Below are 20478 nucleotides of genomic sequence, written 5' to 3' on the forward strand. Positions count from 1 at the left end.
TGTACTTTAATAGCTCTTTAGCCTGAAGCTTATCAGCAGTTGTTTATTGGTTTTGGAAGAAGTTTAAAAGTACTCATCAAACACACAGTAATATATCCCATGTGAGGGACATATTGTTGTTTATGTACATCAACAGCAGCACTATTGTAGCTGCTTAAAGCAGAGCTATTTAACTGTTTTTAATATTATGTCAGTGGGTCACAAAATAAATCTGAAGAGTTGGGAGATGACCAATCAGTGTGTGTTTTTGAATAATGTTGAGTTGTCAAACTGTAGTAGTAAAAAATAGGATAATATAAAAAATAATTTACAGTATAAAGTAAAACTACCAATAAAGATTCAATAGAGTTAAAATAAAATCACATATTAACAGATATTGCACAGCTGAGTGGAGGTAGGAGAGGTTTGTAGATTTAACAGTACACAATGCATCAAGATTTAAATACATATATATTGTATTGTACAATGTGGTGTAGGAATAAATCTGTTATCAAATCTGTATTCAAAGAACTGAAGGCTGTGCAAAGAAATATCAGAAATAAACCTTTAATATTATTTGTATATTTATATTATTTATAGTGTAGATAGATAGATGCCAAATTGTTTGTTTGGCAACGTGTAATATTTTTACATATTTTATTTAAAAAGTATCCTGCAGCTTGTTTCCACTCTGACATCAAAGTTTCATCTGCCAGCGCAGTAAAGTAAATTACGCATGCGCACAGCTGACTGCTCGGGGTCTAAGTGGCGCATGCGCACATACAAATCCCCAGAACCAGCAGCAGCAGCGGTAGTTCAGGTCAGTCAGTCCAGTCAGCAGTCATCCACGCATCTATCTATATTCCCTTTTCTTAAATTAGCCACTTTAAGCTTCGCGATACCGCCCCCAATTTCAGCGTCGGTACGGAGCCGCCAGGCCGGGACAGAGACGGAGAGAGAGGCCTCGGCCATGGAAGCGCTCGGACCAGGTGAGTAATGTTAGAAAACAGAGAGAGAGACGGAGCGAGGAGCGGAGGGAGTGAGCCGTGTGTGGGACGCGTGTGCGCAAATGCGTCGCTTCACTGGGGGCCGCGGCTGCAGCGAGGCCTCCACGTCCTGACGGGAAAACAAACCGAGGCCCAGCCCGTGTGTGTCTCTGTGTGTGGGGGTTTTTTTTGTATTTACATCGAGCGGAGGGGCCATGTTTGCCGTCTGTTTGAGGAAAGTCGGTGTATTTCTCGGTTATTCCGTCATGTCTGCGCGGTCTTTATTTATTTGAAGCACGCACACAGCTCGTCGAGTCTGGGCTGGCATTGTGTGAGAGGGGATTTAACTGGGACCTTCCTTCCGCGTCGTGGTGTGTTTACGTTGATGTTTGTTCTCGGTTTTGTTTCTTCTTGCCCGCGTTACTACGACTTAAATTCGGTGAGAAAACCCAACACAAATACCGTCGAATATTTGACAAAACACACCTCCATTTTCTGTCAAACCATCTTATATTTGCACCATCGCCATCAGGAACAGCGCGTCTCTGCGGGCTGCCCCCGTCCAAGATGACAGCGATGGGTGGGAAGAAAAAAAAAAACAAAATGAATGCCGATAAAACACATGTTGCAGGCGTTTGTATTGTGTGTGTGTGTATCGTAATTTGCTGTTTTTTTTGGAGGCTGTCATTGGTTTACGCGCCTCTCCCTGGGCAGCAGCCATGCGCCTGTGAGAGTACAGCAGCTATGGATGGCGCTTTTATCGATCAGATCTGCAGGGGCCAGCTCCATAATATTCATCTCCTATATGATAACAAAGGCACGCATTCTGCAGGGGGAAGGCGGTCTCTCCCTGTCTCCCTCTCTCACACACCTGTACACCCATCGATGCAATGCATTTTTACACTGTCACAACCTGCTCATTTGTATTCCTGCAGAGTTGTGCCTTTTGATAAATATGGCTCTGACTTCTGTGTGCATGTTGATTTGTTGTGTAAGCACAATAGCCATTAAGAAAAATCATATCATTGTTATTTATGAAGGATTTTTTGTTTCTGCTTTGCAGCAGCCTTTATGTAAATGTTAAACAGATGCAGGTGTGTGAGTGTCCAGGAGGAATTATTTTTGGAGATGGATTATAGTGCATGTGTGTATGTTTGCCAGAGTCCTTGCAGCATTGTTGTCACATAATGACTGCAAAAGCCATCATCGTTAACATTTTTTTTTACTGCTGAGCTACTGTTTAGAATAGTAGTATTGATCATTTGTTTACCGTCCAAAGTGGAGTGTGGATGCACATTTTCAATCAAAGCTGTCATTCACACACATGAATCATGATAAATATGATTTTAATGTTTTTTAATAGGGATATATACACAATCAATAGCTGATATTTGGCTTGGTTTACTATTAGTAATTTGAAATACCCCGCTATAGTTTCATACAGACATGTCCAGCCTATAACCAGCACTTGTGGGGTTGCTCATACACATCCGGTCGGCTGACTGGCACACATTGGGGAATTGATGCAATGGGTTTGATTTCTAGATTGTAGTTTTATGCTGTAGGTGTAGAGATTGATTTTTTTTCTTCATCAAAAAGAATAAATCAGTCCAAGATGAACGCATCATTGACCCAAAGAACATCACTGGGTTTCATCCACACCACCCCCTCCATTTGGGTTTGGTTTGTGTGGTGATGATAGGACGATCTGACTATTCACTTTCAGAAATGCTCCACGTTTATGTGAAGTTGAAGGTGTGGTGTATGCAGAGTGTCACAGTAAAGGCGTAAATGGTGACACACAGGAAGCTGTTTGTTCTGTGGTGTGAAGTGCAACAAAGAAGAGTCTGCTTGACTAATATTATCCTGCTGAGCTAATTAAATCAAACTACACTGTATTCCAGGTCAAATTTGGGAATATTTGTGTACATGAGCAGCTGTGATGCATCAATTTCCTGTTGGACTGCAGAGGTGAAAGTTATGCCAATACTGAATATTGTGTTTCATTGGATTGAGCTAATAATTAAACAGATGTGGGATCATTTTTTATCTTTTGAATGACCACTAAGCTTTTGTGAGTGCTTCTGCCTTTTCCACAGTCCAGTTTACTACCTTTTAATCCAGGTGATTTGCAGGTGTGGGCGTCAGTGCGCTCCACGCTCAGTGCTCTTAGTCTGACTCATCGCCGGGCCAAGCCATCATCCTCATACTTAGCTTAAGCCCAGCTGTCTCTCTCTGCTTGATCACACTGTGGTTACCAGGGACACGCATAGCATTAGTGGGCTTCCACACTACACGAGCAACATTTGATAGCTTTTAAACATTAGATCGGTCCAAATTAACCCGATAAGATGATCAGGTGAGGATCTTCGCTTCACGCAGCCTGCATACAGAGCGGGAAGACTTGTTTTCCTCCCTGTGAATCTGTCACTCCCTGCGCCAGGAAAAAGCTAATTTCACTTCCTCTGTGACTCAAAAGTGGCTGCAGCTCTGTCACACTTGGGGCAGAAGCATAAAATGATAGAGGAAGCTCGCTTGACAAATTTGTTAAATCAAGGCTTAAATGTGAGACTCTAACGAGTCTGCAGGGCCTTTTTTTAAGAGTATTAAACTATTTAAACAAAAGATTTATTGATGTTGTTCTGGCCTGGAAACAATTCTGTTGAGATTGGAGTAAGAACTTTAATTCATGCACACAAGGAGAAGATTGAGGACAGAAATCACATTAAATTGGACTTCTTGTATTTTGTATTTCTGATAATAAGCAGTATTTTGTCATGTTGGGTGGTCTGGAGGGTCATGAGATGCTTCTCCTTAATTTTCTGATTAGAAGGTTTTCCTCTCTGCCTGACTGTGTCCATCTTTTACCCATGAGTGCCCAGGTCCTGTCCTGGGCACTAAAATGTCCCAAATTTGCATGAATGTAGGCCAAGTTGTTTCTACTTTCAACTCATGGCTGCAGTACCATATTCTAAAGTTGCCTCTTTTATTCCTTTTTGATTCCTAAAGCATGTAATGTAGTTTTACATATTGATCTAATTGGGCAGGATTAGAATAAGTGGTTTTTAGAATCAGTTTTGAGTAATAATTCTCAGAACTTATTGGGTTTTGGTCTTTTATGCATTTTTGACAGTTGGGCAGACAAGAAAAACAATCTGGAGATGCCGACAGGATATTTAAGAGTTTGTTAACCCTTGTTTATTTCATTTAAAGGACCCTCGGAGTTGGAGAAGGTGAGATTGGCAGTAGTGAAAGGATGGCTTCGGGCATTTCATGTTGAGGGACACACATTTCTAAGTGTAATATGGCAGCTGAGGAGGCTATATATAGGCACAACTCTGTTTTTGGTGAAGGAGGAAGAACTCAAACTCCTGCGTGTCATGTAGAGACTTAGACGTGGGAAGCCGGAACTTGAAGTTAACGTCAGTTTCAACCTCTGTGCATATAGAGATTATTAAAAAAAAAAAACAACATTGCTCCCTCTGTTTGCTTTGTGGTTTTTTTTTTAATCAACAAACACTTGTCAGCAGACTTGAAGCTGACACTTAACACCCCTGTTGTGTAGGAAATGTGAAATGTGTGCAAAACATAAAAGACTCGAAGCTTGTGTACAGGAATTTGAGAAGACAATGTTCCAAAAGGTGACACATGTGAAGGCTTCTCTGAGTTATCAAAAGATAATACTGTTCTGATATTTGTGCTATTTCTTATATTTAACCTGCTGGACTCTGACATATAGTATTAATGCAGAGTGCCAAAATGGATGCACTTGAAATACTATGGAGTTACAACGTGTTGTAGTGCACTTGAGAGAACACAAAGCGCAATGTAGTGCATCGTAGAACACTTGGTACGGCTGTTGTTGCCATCGGTAACAAGGCCAGTAGGACAAAGTAGAATGAATCATCAGATGGGTTTTGTCTTCCAAGTCGTGACAACAAAGAGCATACATGCAGCAAATAGATTCTTATTTGAGACTGTAAACACCACGGAAATCTCTAAGAGCTGATGGAGGAGGAGAGGGGGAGGTGATGTGGGGCCCGGGCTACACGAGGGCATGTAGGGAAGCGTGTTTTCAGGAAGCAGTGGGGAGGGTCCGATTGTCCATGCTCTCGCGCTTCAGTTGCTAACTGGAGCGTGTGGGTGCATGGAGTTCAGAAGGACCCCCACAGTCCTGTAGCTGTCAGTTGACAAAAGCGTTAAGCAGCTTCCTTCAGTACCACCAGTGATGTATAGTTTTAATGTATATATTTTCTGACTTATGAGTCTTTTGCATGCTTTGTGTTGAGTGATGCATGGTAGGAAGATTTTAATATGATGCAAGCATCACAGTGGCTTCATCAGTTGCTGCCAATGTAAATGAGACCTTAAGACCTTATTCGATGCCTGAAGCGTTGGTGACTCTGTGATACAATTCAAGGAAAATGGAGTCACATATGTCTATATGCATGTGTATATGAGTTAGAAGGGTGTGTGTGGCGTGTACTGTGTGTGTGTGTAACGGTAATCCCAGACTCTGTGCGTGGCACCCCCTCCATATGGCCATGCTGTCTGTCTGAGAAGAGCTCGGTCTTTGTCTCGGTGTGAGGGGTGGGCGCCCCGTGTGTCTGGGTGGAGCTGTGGGCGTGCCGAGGGATAATTGGAGGTCATTGTTTGTGCCAGTCCCTTGTTGACCCATGTAGGTCAGGGGCCAGAGTTACAGATCAATCAACGCATGTATGTGCTCTCTTCGGAGTGTTTGTGTGGCCATTTAAGTGCATTCAAGCAGGTGTCATTGATGAGATGGTTTGCAACAAGCTTGGCGTTATGCCGTGCACATTTGTCTTTCAGATCTGACATTTAGTGGAAAGATAAATGCTCTCATTGATGCAAGCTCCACTGCATATCTATTGAATGCCAAACATTCTTTTATTTAAAGCTTGAATGATTAATGGAGGCCACATAAAATAAATAAAAGCCTTAAACAGCTGTTGTAATAATAATCCTCCTTTTTTTTAAATTTCTCTCCAGGCCCGCCTGCCCCTACCTCTCTGTTTCAGCCTCCTCGGCGTCCCGGCCTTGGCACGGTGGGGAAACCCATCCGGCTCCTTGCCAACCACTTCCAGGTGCAGATTCCCAAGATTGATGTCTATCACTATGATATCGACATCAAGCCTGAGAAACGGCCTCGAAGGGTTAACAGGTAAGAGAAATTGATCATTGTAAACATACCGGTTACATTTGTAGCTAATGGAAAGCTAAGTGCCTGCCTGTGTTTTCTAGGGAAGTGGTGGATACCATGGTGCGGCACTTCAAGATGCAGATCTTTGGAGACAGACAGCCTGGTTACGACGGGAAGAGGAACATGTACACAGCACATCCACTGCCAATCGGGAGAGACAGGGTTAGCGTTTCAAACATCGTCTTTGTCGTGAGATTTATGTCTTTGTAGACCGATCAACCCCAGGGCCTCTTGTTGACTCTCTGATGACACAATTTACATAGCAGACCATCAGGAGCTTTATAGAGAATGCATATTGTCATGAGATAAAATAACAAGACAGTGAGCCTGGTGCATTCTGGGAACAAGGGAACCACACAGCCCATGTTGTTTCTTTTTCTCTCTCTCTCTGCCTGTAGCACTGATTTCTTTTCATCCCTCTGCTGTATAGATAGTCAAGATTTCTGTCAGGCCATCTTTTCAGTGGCAAAGTATCAGTTCATTTGTCCCTGTATGATTTAATTTTGAGCACAGAGCTGAAGGGAGAATATGTTAAATGAGATTTGGACTGGAGCAATTAAATCTAACAGCATTTTTAAGATTCTTTCTGTCGACCTGACCCGAAAATGTGTTTTGATTGACTTTTTATATGTAAAGCTGCAAATCAATGTAACCTTGAAATGTGATTATAAATTTTTCTGTCAAAAAAAAGAGACGCTCTCCTTTTACTAAACTGATTTAAGTACACCTCTCTGCTTTTTGGAGGCTTCTTGTTGACTCGGCGTGAGCTCTCTAATGAAATCTTTGGATGCCGACTACTCTTTTGTCGCTTGAAAGACGAAGTGATTCACCAGAGTTTCTTCCTCTCTCCTCTTTCAATCTTTTCTGCCCTTGGATATTTATTGCACATTGCTCCGTCCATCACCTGTTTTTCAATCAATTTCCCTCCCTCTTTGTCCTCAGGTGGATCTGGAGGTGACCCTGCCTGGCGAGGGGAAAGATCAGACGTTCAAGGTGTCTTTGCAGTGGGTGTCTGTGGTCAGTCTCCAGATGCTGCTGGAAGCCCTGTCGGGTCACCTTAACGAGGTTCCAGAGGACTCCGTTCAGGCCCTGGATGTCATCACGCGGCACCTTCCTTCCATGAGGTACGGCTCTTCATCCATCAGACGTTTTCACACCTGTTTCCTCCCTGTGGCAGAGTTATTGCTTTCATAATTTATTTGTCTGTGTAACTTAATTTCCTGCTGCCGTGTAGATCCAATCATACCTCACGCCATAATGGATGTAATTATACAGTACTGAGGCTGCATTTTCGGGGAGATGATTCCCTGACAGCACGCTGTAATGACCTGATATGTTTACATCCCTCTTTTCTAAATGAAATTTCAGATCTGTTGGCTTTGATAAACACCCTATACGCAGCACACATAAAGCTGTGACACAACAAATTTTGTTTTTCAGTGGCAGCAGTAGTATTGCTGCTGAATGATTTTCATTCACAGATAATTAAGTAAATGACATAAAATTTCAAGTTAAGTAAGTAAGAGTTAAAACAAGAATTCAAATGATAAATCAGATATTTTCAAACATGGATCCTGTTTCTTGTCCCCTTTATGGGAAAAGTCATCCTGGTTTCCATGGGTACAGATAAGGCGTAAACAAAATAACTTCAGCTAATTACATTAGCCTAAGTCCACCCTGTCTCCAGCATGTCTCTCATGCACTAGAAACAGGAATTCTTAAGAACAAGAGTGTTTTGGTGAGGTCTACTGTATCAGTGTCCCCCCCAAATGTAGCTCCACCTTTCGCACTGTAATGCCTTTAGAGGGCAAACGGTGTTTTCTTGTGCAACCGGCTGTTGATTTAGAGCTGTGACTGCCTCCACTGCAGGCACAAAAATAACCTGCAAACATGTCTTTCAAACAATTGTGATGTGGATCAAAGGTGAATCTGTGCTTTAAACAGACATTGTGTGAAAGGAAGTGCATGAACAGTAAGCTGGGGTTTGTTTTTTTTGTACCCTTTCCTGGGCAGCTCTAACTTTTACCCATATTTACAGTATGAGCTAACTTCCTCTCAGATTGCATGGTGAGACCTCTGTTACATGTTAGACGGACAGTTTCTGTTGTCACTTAGAACAATGAACCTGTTTATGGGTAAAACGAGCGCTTGCTTTTCACGCTATGCGGGACTATTTCTTAACATGTCCTTGTCTTTTGTCCCTCTATTTGTCTTTTTTATGACAGTTCTGATTAGAATGCAGTTATTGATTTACTTGTAATCCTAAAGTTATGCCATGTCTCTCTTTGAAGCACGTTATCATTCACAAACCAATTAAGACCTAACAGCATTTTAGAAACTTGGCCGTGTTTGAATTCTCATTGATTTTTTTTTTGTTTTTTTTGTTCACACAGATACACTCCAGTGGGGCGTTCGTTTTTCTCCCCTCCGGAGGGTTATTACCATCCGCTCGGTGGAGGCAGGGAGGTGTGGTTCGGTTTCCATCAGTCCGTCCGTCCTGCCATGTGGAACATGATGCTCAACATCGATGGTAAGACTTTTATTAAAAACCTCTACGCAGTGATAGATTATCATTGCGGCTGATGTTTGACTGATGTGCCTGTCATAAAGAAGATTAAATGGACTATTGCTATCTGGTTTTTGCCACATCAGCTAATCTACTTTCTATCGCGGAATTGTAACAATAAAATTTACAGAGTTTTTACCAAGTTTAGCTTCTCTAATTAAGGTAGTCGAGTACAAAAATTGATTTCTTTTTTTTTCCCCTGGAGTAATAGCTGCAGGGACAATCAGCTTAATTCTGCTGATCCATTTCAACGAGTGTCTCTTTTACCCACAGTGTCGGCCACTGCTTTCTACCGTGCTCAGCCTGTGATAGAGTTCATGTGTGAGGTGCTTGACATTCAGAACATCAACGAACAGACCAAACCACTGACGGACTCGCAGCGTGTCAAATTCACCAAGGAAATAAGAGGTGAGTGCAAAGATTATTAACAGAAAAATACATTTATATAAACACAACTTCTATGACTCAGTGTAGTTTCTGTTCACTGCAAAGATTACATGTAGGTGTGTGTGTGTTTTGTTATTATGCAGTGTGTTAGAACAAAATAATCTACACCCACTCTTGATACACAACCATGCTACATGTACACTCTAACCTACATCAACACTTGTTAATGTGGGGGGAAGCTAGTCAGTCTTGAAGAGACCAGTTTTATCCATAATATGTGTATCATCTTTTGTACACAGTGGTTGGCATGAGCAATTCTCCAGTTTGGAGTAGTACACAGGAGCATCAGTGTGGAGGCATATCAAATAATGTGAAGAAGGGCAACAGCAACAAATTAGTCGGTAGCTTTTTTTAAATGTTTAAATCATACATTTAAAGAACAGTGACTGCATTCTGCATTGTAAAATGACTGTTTCTGTCAATGGAGACTGGTATATAGTCTGATATTCTTCAACCTAACTTCAAAGAAATGAAAATATTCCATTAAATCTGAGGGCATTGATTTAAAGTCGTACTGTTATTTGTATTTTTTTTTGCAGACATTGTTAAAGTGTCTCAGTGTCCTTCTGGTTTCAGCAGAGCTGTGCCAAAATGTCAAAAAGGAAGCTGCAGAGTGCTGCATGCAGTCTGCAGAACTGTCAGTGTTTAAATCATTGTTGTGGCTTTAAAACAGCAGCAGAACTGTGTATATATTTTTTTTTACATTTTTCGTGTTTTTCGATCAGGCTTGAAAGTTGAGGTAACACACTGTGGTCAGATGAAGAGGAAATATCGTGTGTGCAATGTCACGCGCCGACCTGCCAGTCACCAAACGTAAGTGTCACTCGTGTGTTATTGCATGTACAGTAGTAGCAATAGGTTGTTGTGTCCTCCATACTGATGTGTGTGCTTTTTGTCCATATTTATTCACAGGTTCCCCTTGCAGCTAGAGAACGGCCAGGCTATGGAGTGCACAGTAGCTCAGTATTTCAAGCAGAAGTACAATCTCCAGCTCAAATATCCACACTTACCTTGTCTGCAAGTGGGACAAGAACAGAAGCACACATACCTTCCCCTGGAGGTGAGCTAGCAGAGCCTGTTTTGCATTTAAAAAAAAAGGTGAATTTTCCATTTTTAATTTCCTGCTGTTTTTGTGTGTGTAGGTCTGTAACATTGTAGCAGGCCAGCGCTGTATCAAGAAACTAACAGACAACCAGACATCCACCATGATTAAAGCTACAGCTCGCTCTGCCCCTGACAGACAGGAAGAGATCAGCAGACTGGTGAGCGCTCATGAAATATGTCTCCTCTGTAGCTTGATTACTTCAGTGGTTCATGTAATATTTTTTTTCCCTGCAGGTCAAAAGTAACAGCATGGTTGGGGGCCCGGATCCCTACCTGAAGGAATTTGGTATTGTTGTGCATAATGACATGACAGAAGTAACCGGTCGTGTCCTCCCAGCGCCCATGCTTCAGTATGGGGGCCGGGTGAGTACAGACACAGGGAGGGACTGTGGCAGGGTGAGTACTGGGAAAGGGGCTGCACTCTGTGGGGGCGCAAGCCTGACTGAGAATGCAAAGGGTTGGGTGGGGGGGCATCAAAGAGTGAATGCTGGGGACACAGAAGCGAAGTTCCAGGTCTGCAGAGGTTTTTTTTATTATTATTGGGGGCAAACTGTGATCAAAAAATAATTCTTGAAACTGAATACTTGAGGCTGAGCAGGATACAGTTACATGCTGATTCAACTGGAGGGCTAGTTGATGAAGTGACTTGATACTGGAGGATTTAACTTTAATAAATTCAGACCTGGAAGACCTGGAACTTGCCCTGTGTTATAATTCTGTGGTGCATCTCAGCAGTCTGTTCAGTTAAGTGTGCGTTCCTTTTTTCTTTTTTTAAAAAAATGCTCTTTTCCTTTAAAAAGGAGGGAATGAGAGGAGAAGCCCACTCACACTGTGGACAGCTGAGATGAACCTGCTGGATTTCAATTCAGCCGTGTAGGAATCTGTATGTTAACACTCCGCAGAGATTTCAGAAGTGTAAACATTACTTACTGTTAGTTCAGACATAAGGCTAACCACTCTTGGCTATGAGAAGTCAATCTTTCTACACATTTACTTTGATTAGTCATTTATTGTTGGCTTAAATCCACACATGTGTATGTAACAACCAAGTTGGATCATGTATTTGAACATTTGTGAGCAGGCAAATTTTAGCCTGCTAGCTGTAAGTTAGCTACACTGCATGGACCTGGCCTTTGTTATGAACAGAGCTCATTACACAGATCTTAGCAGTCTTCATTATTACCTGTTTTTTGGGTGTCAACGGCTGAATTGTGATTCAAGGATTGTGTGTAAGCGGAAAAATGTGGATGTGCTTCCAACGGGATGACGATAAGACTCAAAACCACCCAGCAACAAAGTAAAGTCAGACTAAAGAGATTCACTTTTAGTGCTTGAGATCCTGTGGACTGAAATCTGACAGTCCATCCAGAGGCTGTGCTCAATGGTTCTGTTAAGATGAGACAAAGCTGTAATGATCCTTTTTGCTTTGGCCATGTTCCCACCCTCACAGAAGAACTTGGATTTTCTTAGAAAATAAAAAAGATCTGGTGCCAAGTTTAAATCCGACACATCAGTTAAACCTCAGATAGTATCACACACGCTCTGGCTGAAGGACTTGGCCTCTTGCCTGCAGGGATACTGAGTCTAATCGGCTTCCAGTGAAATGCCTTTAAATGTGGACTGAAAGCTTTTCCCATTTCTGTGATCACTTCGTATGAATGAATACACACACACAATGTCCTTTTATTGAATGGCATGCTGTTGTTTAATACAGTCTAATGAGACTGTATGCATGTGAGATGGGAAAGGGTTTCAGTCTTTTGCACTGTGATAATGTTTTAAAACTGATTGTTTATATATCTTAAAGGTAGGGTAGGAGATTTTGAAAAATCGGTGATTTCGAGTCGAGTCAGCCAGATTTCGAAAGTAAACACACGTCCCTTTTTCTCGGAGCTCACCCCGAAGCCACGCCTCCCAATCACATGGACGCGCATTACCTGAAGACGAGCTGCGGTCTGTGACTTCGGCCATGATGCACGTACCTCTCTGGTGCACGCAGAGCAGGAAGAGAGCAGCCAATCAGCCAACTCTCTGCGCAGGGGCGCCTCGCAAGATTGGCTGATGTTTTTAGCATTTTATAGCTTCCACAGATGATTAATATTCTTCGTTTTAATGCGAAACTGCCGAACTAATTGGATGCTATCGGATTGTAAAGAGAAGTTACACTAGTTTAACAAAAAGTGCATCAGAATGAAATCTCCTACCCTACCTTTAAGTTCTGTGTCCTAATGAAAAGCTGTTTAGTTGTGTAAAATCAGGTTTTCTTTAAGGCTTTGGGCAGAACTTGTTAATTTAATTGAAAGGCACTGCCCTTTAAATTTGTATTCACAACGCTGCTGGAATCCAGGAGCAACTAATGATGTCCATTTTAAATTTGACATGATACTCATGTTCATGTTTTGACCTCTGAAGTTAGGCGTAGTGAGAATTTCTTCAGAAAAGTCTGTTTTTACATCGATTAATGTAGCAGCAGCAGCAGCAGCAGGCCAGGAGATGTTCAAATTAATTTGTGTCCTGCAGGCCAGCGATGTGGGCTTGCACTGTATTATGTTTGTCTGTATAGTGAGGTGAAAAAATCAAAAGTGTTTGTAGGTTTAGTATCTTTTGTATCGGCTCATCCAACCGGGGGGTTGACTAAGAGTGTAGGGACTCTCTCCGCAGAATAAAACCGTGGCCACACCCAACCAGGGCGTGTGGGACATGAGAGGGAAGCAGTTCTACGCCGGCATCGAGATCAAGGTCTGGGCTGTGGCCTGCTTCGCTCCACAGAAACAGTGTCGAGAGGACCTGCTCAAGTGAGTCCTCAAACTGTGGCTGTAAAAAATACTATCAAACTGTGGCTGTAAAAAATACTATGCGACTAGAGCAATGATGCAGCTGGGGGAAAAAAATCTGTAAAGATTTAAATGATACAGTTTTTATCACACATCCAAAAAGAAAGATGCTTATTAAACTGCATCCCTACACTGTGCAGTTGCCAAACAAGGCTTCTTAGCAGGATATGTAGTTCAGTCTCTGCAGGAAATGTGTCCCCTGGTGTCTGTTTGTGGTCCAAGATCAATCAGGAAAGCCTTAAACAAATCTTCTGTAGTGGTTTTAAGCTGTCAATTGTGTAGCTAAAAAGCCTGCTTTGTTTTTTAACAGGAGTTTCACAGACCAGCTACGAAAGATCTCAAAGGATGCTGGGATGCCCATTCAGGGGCAGCCATGTTTCTGTAAATATGCCCAAGGAGCTGACAGCGTAGAGCCCATGTTCAAACACCTTAAGATGTCTTATGTAGGTCTGCAGCTGATTGTGGTCATCCTGCCTGGCAAAACTCCGGTCTACGGTAAGAAGATGACATTTTACAGATTAAAGACAAGCTTTTTGGATGGATCTACATCTGTCCTCTGCTCTACAGCTGAGGTGAAGCGGGTGGGTGACACCCTCCTCGGCATGGCCACCCAGTGCGTGCAGGTGAAGAATGTGGTGAAGACGTCCCCCCAGACACTCTCCAACCTCTGCCTCAAGATCAACGCTAAGCTAGGAGGCATCAACAACGTCCTGGTGCCTCACCAGAGGTCTGCAAATAATTTTATTTAATTTCTTCACTGCAGTGTTTTAAATGTTAAATTAATGTTGATCTGTTCTACTTGTTTTTATCTTCAGGCCTTCCGTGTTTCAGCAGCCGGTCATTTTCCTGGGTGCTGATGTCACACATCCTCCTGCCGGTGATGGGAAGAAGCCGTCCATCGCAGCGGTGGTGGGCAGCATGGATGGCCACCCCAGCCGTTACTGTGCAACAGTGCGAGTCCAAACATCCCGACAAGACATGTCCCAGGTCTGACACAATAACGTTTGGTTGCTTTCTGCCAATATAGTAACAGAACATTGTGTTCAATTAAAGTATGATGAATCAATAGAAACGTTCCTGAATCCGCTCGTTGTTCACTCTCTTCAGGAGCAGCTCTTCAGTCAGGAGGTTATTCAAGATTTGACCAACATGGTGCGGGAGCTGCTCATTCAGTTCTACAAGTCGACCCGTTTTAAGCCCACACGCATCATCTACTATCGTGGCGGTGTGTCGGAGGGACAGATGAAGCAGGTGGCGTGGCCGGAGCTCATAGCCATCAGGAAGGCGTGCATCAGTCTGGAGGAGGATTACCGGCCGGGCATTACTTACATCGTAGTCCAGAAGCGCCACCACACTCGCCTCTTCTGCTCTGACAAAGCTGAGCGGGTTGGCAGGACTTTATTCTATCACAATGCCACAACCAGAACATTTAATTGGATTCTGTTATTACTTGGGTTTCTAACTATAATCTGCCGTGACAGGTTGGAAAGAGCGGTAATGTTCCAGCCGGCACCACAGTGGACAGCACCATCACACACCCGTCCGAGTTCGACTTCTACCTGTGCAGCCATGCTGGGATTCAGGTGAGGGATACAGTACACACACACTACTCTCTCTCTCTCTCTCTCTCAGTTCCCTTGCTGCTGCTAGATGTTTGTAAAAATAAAAAAAAAGGAATTTCTCAATACAAATAAAAAACTGACACCAACAAACATACTGCAGATCTACCACTTCTGGGCTGAAGCCTTGACAATTCCCGCTCCTCATCAGATTAACAAGACTAGGTCTAGTACATGTACTGCCAGGGTTTATTAGGGCATAAAAACGGGAAGAACTGATTAAACAAACTTTGACATTTTATAGATTTAAAAGCCCCTTCCTCATAGTGTATGATTGCACAAGGCTTCAAACAGTGGAGGGAAACAAATGACACTGTGTTGTTTTTAACGTCTCACAGGGAACCAGTCGTCCCTCCCACTACCACGTCCTGTGGGATGACAACTGCTTCACGGCCGATGAACTGCAGCTGCTCACTTACCAGCTGTGCCACACCTATGTCCGCTGCACACGGTCTGTTTCCATCCCGGCGCCGGCCTACTACGCCAGGCTAGTGGCTTTTCGAGCCCGCTACCACCTGGTGGACAAAGACCACGACAGGTAAGCAGCCATCAAATGTATTAACCACATAGTTGGTGAAATGAAAACAGGTCAGGAAGCCAGTATTTGCATCCATGTGTGTAGCTACAGGAAGTGGACTCAAGCACCTGTCTCCTGCACCACTGATCCTGATAGTTGTTGTCATGAATGTATCCTCAGTTTTCCTGCATTTATTGATCTAATATTCTTCCTTTTTCTGTCCTGCAGTGCTGAAGGCAGCCATGTGTCGGGCCAGAGTAACGGCCGAGACCCACAGGCATTAGCAAAGGCAGTTCAGATCCACTATGATACCCAGCACACCATGTACTTTGCCTGAGCTACCAAGCATGTCCGCCAGTCCACCTGTGGATTCTTCTCTCTCTCTCTCTCTATATATTTTTTTTTTTTTAAATCTCTTGTTTGCCAGTTTCTCTTCGTTTCCTCATCTCTCTCTCTCTCTCTATCCTTGTAGTCTATCTCTTCTCGTTTTACTCACTCTTCATTTTCTGAATCTGCACCAAAGCGGCTCACTGCGGAGGAAGATGAGGAGGAGGGGGGGGGGGTCTTCTGTTTCACGGAACAGTCTCCAACCAGCGTTCCCAATCGAGTCGCCTTTTCAACCAGCAATCCAGCACTGCGAACCCAGAGGGTTTCCAATGCACAAAAGAAAAAGAAAAAAAAAAGACGAAAAAACAAAAACAAACCATACACGACACGCATACTACAAGTTGAGCCATTATTTTGAGTTTGTTTTTGTTTTTTCTATTTGAATGTCTGCACTCATGTGTTTGTAAGATACACTGAGCGAGGGAGTGGATTGGCACAAGTCGTGTCAGCGCAGCTCTTTAGCTCTCCCAGCTAAGCAGGACTCTTATCTACTTTTACCTCAAAGCCCCTTTGGGCGAAATCTGTCACAAGGTCTTGGGTTTATCGGGTGGTGGGGAGGGAACTCTACACGAACAGAGATGAAGGGGAGCTGACCTTTTGAGAATGATATATATATTATATATATTTTTTTTCCTTTTTATGAGCGTGTGTTTTAACTTTTCTCCTTTTCAGTCTTTTACAAGCGAGGTGACCTGGGTGTCCATGCCCATTGCTACTTTCCTCCCATCTTAGCGAAGCAAGTCTGCGTGTGTGCGTGTGTGTGTGTGTGTATGTGCGCGCATCTCTGTATATACATGTACTGCTGTATGAGAGAGTGTTTGTGTGTCGTTTCATGGCAGGCCACTGAATTGTAAAGGGAAATCAAGGAAATAACTGCTGTAAATGCCTCAGATTTGTTGTTTTTATATTCACACATAAAATACATATAAGCATATATTTACATCTATAGAGCATCTTCGAGACATATGACTTAAAACAGGCCTCATAGAGGCTGGTGTGGGTATCTGTAGCAGTCCTGGGTCGCTCGTTCGCTGAAATGCTTTGAGTTACATGTGAGCATGTGCAGTCGGGTCAGGTGGTGGTGGTGGGGGGGTGTTTGAATCCGAGAAAGTAACTTGATGCATTTCATGTCGTAACCGCAGCCAGGTCTGAAGTGTAGCAGTAGCAACCGTGGTCTAGGCCTGTGACTGGCTTAGCATTGGGACCCGAAGGCATTAAACACAAAGTTCTGGTCTTATCAGCCTTTTCTATCTGTGTGGAAAAGCAGGATCTTATTTTTTTTTCTTTGGACCTGATTATGCGAAAGATTATATGATGACACTGCTGGACAATTCAGTTTTTTTAGTTGTTTTTTTTTTTTCCTAGGTCTCCTTTGCTAATATTAGCCAACTCATTGCACTGACCCGGGACGCTAGGCAAGCAACAGAGGGCACTCTCAATCTCTCTTACCTTTATGCATTTATACATACGAATCAACAAAGCAGATTTGTAAAAGTTTAATATAAGATGTTTTGTGGTTATCTTAAAAAAAAATACTGTTGTTTAGACTTAGTAGTTTACCATTGATGTTGTTGTTGTTATCGTTGTTGTCAATGTTGTTACTATTGTGATGAAATTTTAAGGTTGGCATCAAAGCCAGTTATATAGTTAACTAGTGTGACTTCAGGAATAGACTTCAGTTGTTGAGCTGCAGGTTAAAGAGGGGTAGAGCTTTGGGTTGGATCTTTTTTTTTTTGTAGCATTCTGGTTAACGGTGAGACGAAGTTTGGCCCCAGGATAGATGATGATGATGATGATGATGATGATTCTTACACAGTGGTAGATGTGTGTGCTGCTCACTCGGCAGCTAGTTTCGATCAAATGGATGGAGACAATCAGGACTCGTGATCAGAGTGATTAAAGGGATTGTTTTTTTTTTTAATATAAAAAAAAAAGCGGCTTGCGATAGGCAGTGAGTTGAATTTTTAGACTTTTTAAAATGGTTTCTATTAACTACTCTGTGTGTATTTGAAGTATACCCATCTTACTATTTAACAGTGTTTGTTTCATATTTTTATGCATTTTTAACACTGGAATTAAATTGACAATACGCATCAGCACTGCCCTTGGACCCCACCTCTGTTCAAACCAAGTGGCGCCCCCTGGTGTTACAGACAATGCAGGACAGGCGAGGTTGGAAGATGTTGCGCACGCCTCATCAGGGGGGGGACAGCTCAGTGAAAACTCTTTTGTAATAAACCACCCGTAAAGCAACAGGTTTACTATGAATGAGTTTGAGCACCTTCCTGTTGAAGGCGTGAGCGTTGGTGAAGGATGTGGGGGAGGCGGGGGAGGAGGGGGGGGGGGTGTATTCCAGGCATTGCATGCAATAAGTTTTGTTTTTAAATGGGGGGGCAGATCAGATTTTTAAAACGTGCACTAGTCTTACCAAGCCAGGCTCTGATTGAATATTCATCTGCCGTCTCCTAACGGGAACAAAAATCCCAGTATTTACTCACTGAGCTCCAGTCGCATCACTCCCCGTTTGTAACGCGACATCACGAAGCAATATTAACCCAGTTCAAGTTTTCAAATGTGGAAAAACGAAGCTATAATTCTACTCATTGTGGTTGTTGGTCTACTCTCGCTATTGTGTGTCTGTACTTTTTATTATTTTTTTGAATTTTTATCTCTTTGGTTCATTTTATTTGCTTGTATCAATCAGTGGGAATGTGCATTTGGTGGAATAGTTATGTAGGCTTTAGACAATTTTCTTTTCAAGTAACAAAATGTAGACTTTGCTCGCCTGCATGCCAGAGTATTGTCCTTTTAAACAAAAAAAAAAACAAAAAAAAGAAGAAAAAACCTTTTTCAATCATATTTATTATGAGGAAAGAAAAAATATAAACACCTTTTTTGGGGGGTTGGGGTGGGATTGGGTGGGTAAATGTTTATCAATTTATTGGGACTGTTTTTAGCCTAGCAATATTTGTCCGGTCTCTCTATTTTGAAAGATTCCTACACAAAAACGTCAGTAATTTGGCAGGTACAAGCTGTTTATTTGTTTTGTTTTGGGCTTTTTTTTTTTTTTTTTTTTGAGGGGAGGGGGGGGGGGGGCTGCGGCTCTTTGCGTTGCGTTCGAATTCAAACGAGGTACTTTCTTCAAACGTGGACCCGTTAAAGAGCCAACCACCCCCCCCCTTTCTCATCGTTGCCAGGGTTACTGTTGCGAGCATCCATTTTGTCTCCTGGTTCCTGGTTTTTGTACCTGTGGCCATGCCTTTTGGTTTGCGGCTCTCCTGTTTCCATAGCAACTCTGCTGACCCCTTAGCAAATGCACTTCCTCTTTGTGGAGGGGTCTCTGCGGCATCGGCGGAGCAGGATTACCTCTTTTTAACCTTTTTAAAAAAAGATCCAAAATTCTTTCTGTGCCCCAATAGAAAGAGAGCATGAATTATTTTTAAATTCCTCTCACTTTGATATATTGTTATATCTTGACAGATTTGTAATTTGACATTGTGTATTGTGTATTTTATTTTGTTTTCCCTCTCTTGGTTCCTTTTTTCGGGGGTTTGTTATAGCTCTGCTATGTTTATTTTTTTTTTTTTTTTTGTTTTGTTTTCTTTCCGCTAGTGGAAACTGTGTGTGTGATTGTCTGATAGCAATAGAACCACAGCATTGGAACACACGCCAGTTCTGTGAATGGAGTGTCCCGATTCTGTGAATGAACGGAACCCTTTCTGATTGGTTGTAAAGAGGGCGGGGGTGTGTTGTAGCCCCGTCCTCAGCAGAGGGCCATTCACTCGCTGTTATTGCTATTATGTGACATGTTCAAATACATTTTTTTTTTTAGCCTGCAGGGAATTCTTGTGTTAATGTGCAAAGTAATAAATTGGTATTTTATGCCTATAACACAGCTGTTTTCTCATCATTGATGCAAAACCAAAGCCTTTATGTGCGTTTAGTTTGTGTCACTAGATGGCATTCTTTACCAAAGTTAAAGCATTAAAGGGAGCGATAAAACATTCATGATTAAACATTTCCAGACCTTGATGCTCATCTAACACGTATCCCGTGCAGACCAGTGTAGGAGCCGTCACACTAAGCCTCAGACTATGAGCTCTTGGCAAAGGCAATCGCATTAAAATTCTGCACCGACACATGAGCCTTTGGCTTTTATTCAAGCAGCTTCCTCATTTGCTGCAAGTATTACTTTTTTTACTGTAACTTTTTCACCTATTCATGCTGTGTGGGGGAAAACTGAAGACTCTTGGCATAGCTAATATGTAAATATTGTACACTATTTAACTTCATGGCAGTCATAAGGACTACTTCAGGTGTGTCGGTTCCAAAATGCATTCACAAATCCTTTTTTACAGCTGCAAATGTAGGAAGAAACTCATTAATAGAAGTAGTTCACTTCCTGTATTGAATGGGAAAAGCAGGAGGGGCAGGTGTGCATGTGCAGCACAACCCTCCCCTACTGGTGCCTCAGGTAAATGAGGTCACAAACAGGTAGTGTGACCTCACTGCGATGAAAACAATGAATCTGTTTTTTCATTTTAGTCCAGATAGTATTCATGGGATAAATGAAATTATACTGTGACAACATAAAATTCTCTAAAAAAATCTAAAGGATTATGGACGACACACGCACACGCACACACACACACACACACACACACACACACACACACGCACACACACACACACACACACACACACACACACACACACACGCACACACACACACGCACACACACACACATCTGCCTGTTCATCCGCTCACTCTGGATCATTGGTATGTGTCACCTTCCTCTGCTTCCCTTTGCTTTGTGT

The 20478-nt window shown here is 42.5% G+C and overlaps 1 protein-coding gene across 7 annotated transcripts; it reads left to right on the forward strand.

Annotated features, from left to right (window-relative positions):
- The first annotated feature begins 783 nt into the window (after positions 1 to 783).
- Positions 784 to 19551, forward strand: ago4 (argonaute RISC component 4). 7 transcript variants are annotated; one of them, XM_028422460.1, is made up of 19 exons: positions 784 to 968; positions 5976 to 6147; positions 6228 to 6348; positions 7129 to 7310; positions 8580 to 8716; positions 9026 to 9160; positions 9439 to 9540; positions 9925 to 10012; positions 10112 to 10259; positions 10342 to 10461; positions 10538 to 10699; positions 12950 to 13098; positions 13448 to 13632; positions 13705 to 13864; positions 13953 to 14124; positions 14245 to 14523; positions 14619 to 14720; positions 15095 to 15294; positions 15502 to 19551. In XM_028422460.1, exons 1-19 carry the CDS (start codon positions 950 to 952, stop codon positions 15608 to 15610), a joined length of 2742 nt encoding a protein of 913 aa, XP_028278261.1. In that variant the 5' UTR covers positions 784 to 949; the 3' UTR covers positions 15611 to 19551. The 7 variants fall into 7 exon arrangements, with proteins under 7 accessions (XP_028278261.1, XP_028278272.1, XP_028278281.1 ...); XM_028422471.1 differs by having other exon boundaries at positions 12965 to 13098; XM_028422480.1 differs by having other exon boundaries at positions 10538 to 10666.
- Positions 19552 to 20478: the final 927 nt, after the last annotated feature.

Source organism: Parambassis ranga, chromosome 2 (assembly GCF_900634625.1).
Source record: "Parambassis ranga chromosome 2, fParRan2.1, whole genome shotgun sequence".
NCBI classification, from domain to species: Eukaryota; Metazoa; Chordata; class Actinopteri; family Ambassidae; genus Parambassis; species Parambassis ranga.

Coding starts and splice junctions, on each gene's coding strand:
- ago4 (XM_028422460.1), top strand. Junction 6,148..6,227: donor CGGCCTCGAAGGGTTAACAG/GTAAGAGAAATT, acceptor TGTGTTTTCTAG/GGAAGTGGTGGATACCATGG. Junction 13,099..13,447: donor TGTCGAGAGGACCTGCTCAA/GTGAGTCCTCAA, acceptor GTTTTTTAACAG/GAGTTTCACAGACCAGCTAC.